Source organism: Pteropus alecto, unplaced genomic scaffold (assembly GCF_000325575.1).
Source record: "Pteropus alecto unplaced genomic scaffold, ASM32557v1 scaffold113, whole genome shotgun sequence".
NCBI lineage: Eukaryota > Metazoa > Chordata > Mammalia > Chiroptera > Pteropodidae > Pteropus > Pteropus alecto.
This window is the reverse complement of record NW_006433949.1, coordinates 5,369,619-5,376,961: the sequence shown is the minus strand read 5'-3', so window position 1 is coordinate 5,376,961 and position 7,343 is coordinate 5,369,619. Positions and strand designations below refer to the sequence as shown.

The window sequence follows — 7,343 nt, the reverse complement described above, 5'->3', positions numbered from 1 at the left end:
AGCCTCAGCTTCCTCCTCTGGAAAATGGGGATAATACTCCCTGCCTCATGGGGTTGCTGTGAGAATTCAATAAGGACTAATTCAGAACAGTACCTGGCATATGATAAGCTCCAGGTCAGTGTCAGCTGCTATTATTATACCCTTCTTAGCTCAAGCACTGATCTGGGCAGTAGGTATTTTCAGAATCCCCTAGGAGTTAGGCCAAGACTTGGCCCCGTTCCCTTGGAACACCAGCCTCTGAGTTTGGCTCCTGAGTTCAAAGGCTCGAACTCTATTTAGTAGCATCTTAAATTCTGAGGTCCTCTCCCAGTCACGTTGATAACAACAGTAATAATAGGGTTAATACATGGTTTGCATTTTTTGTGTGCCATCTAAGGAGCAGAGGCTAAGCTATACAATCTGTGGGTCATTTAATTTACTTTCACAATAGCTTTATCAACCGTTTAATACTACTACAATAGTACTAATACTACTACTACAATCCCCATTATTCAGAGGAGGAAACTGAGGTTGAGGGGATAGTAAGCAGTTGGCTGAAGGTCTCAGAGTAAGTAAGTGGTGGGCGGGGACTTACACCCGGGAAGTCTGGTGCCAAACCCGCACCATGAACCTCACATTCCACATGCTCACACACACACACATATGCTATACCTTCCTTAAAGAATAAAGTCAGGCGTGTTCCTATCTATTCTCCAACTATCTTCTCCTTCGTAGACCAGCATCATTAATTTTCCATCTTATAGGCAAGACACTTTGAGGTTCCTTCGATGTTTTAGTGTCCTTTTATCCTCTCTTTGGCCAAAGCCATCTCCTTTTTCCTCTGTGACACTTCCTGTTTTGACATTTCCTCCTCCATCCAGCTGCCCCTGATGGCTCTTGGGTCTGGCTTGTCTGATAGGAAGTTGACTGACTATGACCTCCACTACGTTTTTGGTTACCGGGGTTGGGTTGGCTAGTCCGGCAGACTGAAGGGTACCCTCTTCCTTCCTCACCCACCCGTGAACCCTCCCTGAAGTCCAGCCGGAGAGTCTGACCTTCTCAGCTCAAGGGGAACGGTGGAGGGATAACTGCTGCTCGGGCCGAGGAGCTAAAGGGTTTCCGGTAGTTGTACAGTGAGACGAAGATGGATCTGGGCTTCTCATTTCTGAGTCTTGGTTGTCCATCACGTGACCCTGCCCTCCATCAAACTTCTGATGGAAAATGTCATAGATTCCAGCAGACGGAGCCCACCTCAGCTGGTTGGAGAAATCAGAATAAATTTGTCCTACTCCACAGAGAAACATCAATAGCATCCATCTTCTTATGAGATGAGAGCTCTTTAGTGATACCAAAAATTTGTGGTGACCCTTCTCCCCTTAAACTAGGAACATTGTGCTAGTTGAGTACACAATCCTATAGGACATTGTGTGGCGGATCAGGCGGTGAGGCAGAGCGAGTGATAGATAATCCTAAATGCCCCATTTATTCTCCCACATTTCCCCTTTTCTTTCTTTTCAATGCCAGTTTATTTAGTTATTTTTTTTCATACTATATATACATGTCCCATTTTCTCACCGTTATGTGGAACTATGCGATTCGTTTTAGCCAATAAATTGTGAGCCTAGTGACATCTGTCTTTCCAGGGCTGAGGCAGCGGAAACGCATGTGTCATTCTCTGGTCTTCCTTTCCCTTGCTGTAGCTCGAGGAGGCCTCATATTCTACGTCAGACGTTGGAAAACTAGGGTCTGAGGGACAACAGCCTGTTTTTGTAAATAAAGTTTTATAGAACACAGCCACGCCCATCGTTTGCATATTACATATGGCTGCTTCTGTGCTACAGTAGCACACTTGAGTGATTCCAACTGAGATGGCGATAGAGACCATATGGCCTTCAAGGCCTAACATATTGAAGGAAAATATTATAGGAAAAGCTTGTCAACTTCTGTTCTAGATAGAGCAGCTACAATATGCTGAAACTTCGGGTAGCATGGGACCCTGAATGACTGCGTGGAGGAGAGATCCCTCACAAACCTACGTGGCCCATGTAACCACAGCGAAGAAAAAAATGAAAACGTTTTTGTTTGGGATTTGTTTGTTACCGGAGCATAACCTAACCTATCCTGACAGATTCCAACAGGAATTCGAGAAAAGGCATTTTACCACTGGAGGGATTTTTAAAAAGCCTACTTACTTCCTCGAGAATTGAACTGCACAAGAAATACCGATGATGACAAGGCCGATAATGATGGAGGCGATGGCCACCCACTTGGCATTCCTCCCAAGCCGCTTCGATCCTTCGATGTCTCCATTGGTGTAGCTGTTCAGAGACTGGGGGACACAAGGGAAGAGTGGGTGATGACAGACAACCCGCAAGGAAAGACATGTGCTGCTTAGGTGGGATTTGAGCAGGCAGCATGTAGTCACCTCCTCCGGGAAGCCTTCTCTGCACTCCCAGGCTGTGTTGACTTCCCCTCCCGAATTTCCTGATTACTTCCATCTTAGTGTTTACCATGGCATATTAAAATGATCGATTTGGCTCTTCCCATTAAAGTGTAAGTGCTATGTGGGCAGGGACTATTATCTCTCTTGTTCGGCGTAGTATTCCAGTGCCCAATGCAGTATTTGTCATGGAGAAGATACTTGATAAATATTTGTATAATAAAAGGATGAACGAGTATGTTTGTCTCATCCATTAGAACAGGAGTTTACAAATTATGGCCCATGGGCCATACCCAGCCTTCTGTTTTTATAAATAAAGTTTTACTGGCAAATAGCCACATTCATTTATTTACTATTGCCTGTGTCTGCTTTTGTGCTACAACGACAGAGTTAAGTAGCTGGGACAGAGACCCCATAGCCTGCAAGGCCTAAAATATTTATTATTTGGTCTTTGACGGAAATAGTTCTCCTCCTGCACTAGGTTGATCCAGGAGGTCAAGGACCTTGGCTCAACTGCTTATCTCTATGCCCAAGCCAAGCTGTCATTCAACTGGTACCTACTCATAGGACTTTTCCCTGATGTTAAAATATTGAAATACTTCTGCACTGGCTGGCGAATAGCAACTACCCCTCTCGATATCCCAGCCATCCTGGCCCCTCCTCTGAATTCCCCCAGACCTCCCCACAATCCAGCAACTTAAGGGGTACCACGGGGTCCAGCAGATCATTCTTTCTGATTCTGCACTCCTGCCAAACTTGTTAAATATTTTAAATATTGCCTTCGTTGCTAGTACTTTGAGCAGTGTCAGCTACATTGCAGGAGCTCGAGAAATATATATTGGTGGAAAGAATACGTCAGTTTCCTACAGACTATGAGTTCGTTAAGGGCACCTTGGGGTCTGCCTGGAACCTAGCCTGGTGCCAGGCAAAGTGGAGGCGCTTAGAGAACACTGGCCGCTGAGCTGAAGGCCAGATGCCACTCTTCTCCCTTACAGTGAGCCTCTCTAGCACAACTCCCACAGTGGAGGGATCCCCCAGAGTTCTGTTGCAGCCTAGAACCTAGAAATACATGTTCATAAGTTATGGACACGGAGACGTAATCAGTGCCGCGAATTATAGATGTCAGTGGGAACCTCTGTTTTTCACCCTGAAATCACAGCCCTTGAGTAATAATCACTCCTCTTCCTGGACTATTAAGGAGGATTAGTCATATGCAGACAATTAAAAGCCAGAGAAACACCCAGGATACCGCAGAGCTTTCTGCTTCCGGAACCTTCCATTAAATCTTGGAGCCGGGCCACCTTAGTTAGCAACAGGCCAGGAGACTCGCAATGAAGAGGACTTGCTTTCAGCCCTCTTGCCGGAATGGGCGAGTGGGAAGCTGCAGTGACGTCGGGGACTGCCAGCCGATGAGTTCCAGAAATCTGAGTCCTGAATTCCGGAGTTCTCAACTCTGGGTGCCCATGAGAAACACTTGGCTATTATTATGAATATTATTTTTAATACAGATAGGTGGGCCCTATCCTGGATTCTGAGTTAACTGGTGACGGGTCCAGACATCAGTCTTTAAAAACATTGTCGTAAAATATGCATAATGTAAAATGTACCGTTTTACCTCTTGCGTGTGCAGTTCAGCGGCATTAAGTACGTTCACACTGCTGTGCAACCATCACCATCACTCATCCTCTCAAACTAAAACTCTGTAGCCATTAAACACTAACTCCTCATCCTTCCCCTCGCTCAGCCCTGGCAACCGCCATTCTACTTTCTGTCTCCATGAACTTGACTCCTAGGTACCTCATATGAGTGGCATATTTGCCTTTCGTGACTGGCTTGTTTCACTTAGCATAATGCCCTCAAGGTTTGTCCACGTTGTGGCATGTGGCAGAATTTCCTTTTTAAGGCTGAGTAATATTCCGTTGTATGTATGTATCACACTTTGTTTACCCATTTTCTGTGGATGGAGACTTTTCTTTTTCTTTTTTCTTTTTTAAGCTTCAGAGGATTGAAAACCTTTAGTCTAGTGCAGCTCTCCTTAATGTCCTGCAGGGTCAAGATGCTCATCACCTTAAGATTTATCCCAAGGAAGTGTGTCCCAGAGCATGGACTCTAAACCATGTCTCATCAGCTGTAAGAATTAGAGCAAATTATCAAGCTTTTTAAGTCTCAGTGTTTCCTTCTGCAAATTGGGGGCAAGTAATAGCAGTTCCTTCACATTGGAGGAGCCAATGAATTAATGCACGCATTGGCCCAGCATGTAGTATATGCTCAATAAATGTTAGCTTTTATTGTGAATCGCTATGACATGTCTTGTTCTGCCTCTGAAACAGATCCTTGGAGTGCAATGGAATCAGCCCGGCTACTTATCAGAATCACAGGTTTTCAGACTCTCCTCGATGCTGGAGCAGAATCGTTTTGAGGACCCAAGTTTCAGAAATTCGTTTTAAAGTCTTTACAATCAAAGTTACTGCATGGAATGTCAGAACCCTAAATTCTGAGCTCATAATTAGTTTAGAATCATGTCAATTCAGATTCTCCTAAGCCGATCATTTTTCTGTTGTGGTACCTTAGAAAATCCAGTTTTGCGATTAGTCATGACAATGTACCTGTGTTGCTATAATCAGAGGAAAAATAATGGAACTCCCTCTGTCCCCGAACATTGTCAACTCATGGCTATTTAGATGAGAAACCAGTTTCACGTTTGCAGGGGTAGTGACGCAAAAGTGGGAAGAATAGGTACAGCCATCATCTTTGCATTGCCCTTGAGCATAAATGAATGGGAGGTGTGTCCCTGGGCCACTTAAATTATTCGGTACAGGTCGGCAGAGCCATGTTGGTGTCCTGGCCGAGGAGGAGTTGGTTGCAAGCCACTGGCAAATCCTGCCCATCCTTCAGCACCTGCTGCCAGTCTGGCTTCTTCTATGTGGCTGCCCTCTCTGCAAACCCCCATTTCTCTGGGGCTCATAAGGGAGATGCTGAATCATTCTAGGAATAGGGCATGGTTGGCCTGAAAAACAGATGGCAAACCTCTTGCAGTATCAACTGTGGACACTTCTCTCCCCGTGAGTCCTCTGATGAATTCATTTCTTCCTCTGGTTCTTGGAAAAGGGGCTGCCCAGGGGTAAATCTGTTGGGTAAATATGGAGGTGGTGGCAGGGGCGGGGGGAGAAATGAGGGTGGATACTCTAGAATTGTAATGTTTCACTCTAAAAGACTTCATTGCTGGAGGGTCTTGGGCTTCAGGGTGGAGAGCTAACAATGAAGCAGGAAGGGACTGATTCCCCCTCCCCAATTCACTGGCTGTAATTCTTTCCTCTCTCAACTGGAATGGCATATTAGGGTCTCTCGGCCGATGCTGCAGACTGAAGTGGTACAAATGTTTTAGAGAAAATGCTTGGTTCATAAATCTTTTTTCTGAAGAGCTTAGAAAGCAAACCACCTCATCTGCTGTGGAACAACTGGAAAGAAACAGGATGGCTTAGATATTTGAAACTTTCGTGATCTTATTCTTCTGCAAATTACAAATGTAATTTGTGAACATGTAAAGCGTTCAAATGCTATGGAAACATATACAGTAACTAGTAAGTTCTTCTCTCTATCCTATTTCCCAGAGATAAACATTGTTAGCAGTTTGGTGCATTTGTGTCTAGATTTTTTTTTTTCCCCATGAAGAATATGAAAAGAAAACTGACACTTCTCCTGCTTTGTTATGACTAAGCACATCATGTGTTGCAGTCAGTAGAAACAGCAATTTGCACCCGGAGATAAACCAAAAATAACAGGGTCTGTCTAGCCTGCATCCCTCCAGTATTAAAACTTTGAGTATTTCCCATAAGTCTTGGCAAAGACAAGTTCATCCCTGCCTTTTGTGTTGTTGATGCCTAAACATAGGTCACTTCCTTTGTGGATACTGTAATCTTCTGAGAAAGATACTGGTTTTTGTTGTTGTTGTTGTTTTTTAATCATGAACAGACTAATGTAAAACTTGGTAACTTTGGCAAATCTACCTTTGTTTCCTTTAAATACTTGTGTCGTGCTTTTCATTTAGCCAGCTGGTTGTTTTGAAGTTGGACTTCCTTGCATTTCTTTTCAAGTAAATTTTTTTTCTTTTCTAAATGCTGCCGCCTTACAGTCTTTCTTTGACAAAATAATACCATAGCAGTAACATTTATTGAGCATTTATTATGAGCCAGGCACTGTGTTAAATCCTTTTCAAGGATTATATCATTAGCCCTCGTAATGACCCTATGAGGTAAATGCTTTATTGTTTCCACTTTACGGATGGGAAAAATTGAAGCTTGGAGAAATGAAAGTGATTTGCCTGAAGTCACATAGTCTGGTAAAGTGTGTGTGTGTGTGTGTGTGTGTGTGTGTGTGTGTGTGTGTGTGTGTATTTTCTTTTTCTCTTTATTCCAAAAATATGAATAGCATCATACTATACTTGTTCTGCAACTTGCTTTTTTCCACTTAATGTAGATTGGGCAGCTTTCCAAGCCAGTGCTTCTAGGTCTGCCTCATTGCTGTTTTCTTTCTCCAGTCATTCAAAATAATGAGCTCTAGCGATGGACTTCCTGACCTTGCATGATGCTTGCATTCTTAGAGCAAATCTTAATTTGTCGTGGTGCATTTTGGGAGGTAACTTTTTGTTTTCAAATAGCTTCAAACTTTCTACGGCCGTGCTGCCCTAAACAAGCCTGATCCCATCTGATCTCGGAAGCTAAGCAGGGTCCTCAGAAGCTAAGCAGGATCGGACCTGGTTAGTACTTGGATGGGAGACCACCTAGGAAGACCAGGTGCTGTAGGCGTAAAAAATAAAGGATTGTAAGCTGGCTAGGTCCTTGCGATCTGTGAGGTCAACCAAGGGTTGCCTCGCCTAAAAAAAAAAAAACCTCAAACATACAGAAAAAATTTTTATTCTTTTTAT

At 43.8% G+C, this 7,343-nt stretch overlaps 1 protein-coding gene and 1 pseudogene across 1 annotated transcript in view; one reads left to right on the top strand and one right to left on the bottom strand.

Moving 5' to 3' along the window:
* Nucleotides 1-2,167: 2,167 nt before the first annotated feature.
* Nucleotides 2,168-7,343, bottom strand: part of TMEM233 (transmembrane protein 233) — a 24,489-nt gene continuing 19,313 nt past the window's right edge. Inside the window, exon 2 of the mRNA XM_006908602.1 lies at nucleotides 2,168-2,308. Within this exon, the coding sequence (XP_006908664.1) occupies nucleotides 2,168-2,308 (141 nt within the window). The remainder of the gene's footprint in view (nucleotides 2,309-7,343) is intronic.
* LOC112477255 lies at nucleotides 7,086-7,224 on the top strand (annotated as a pseudogene).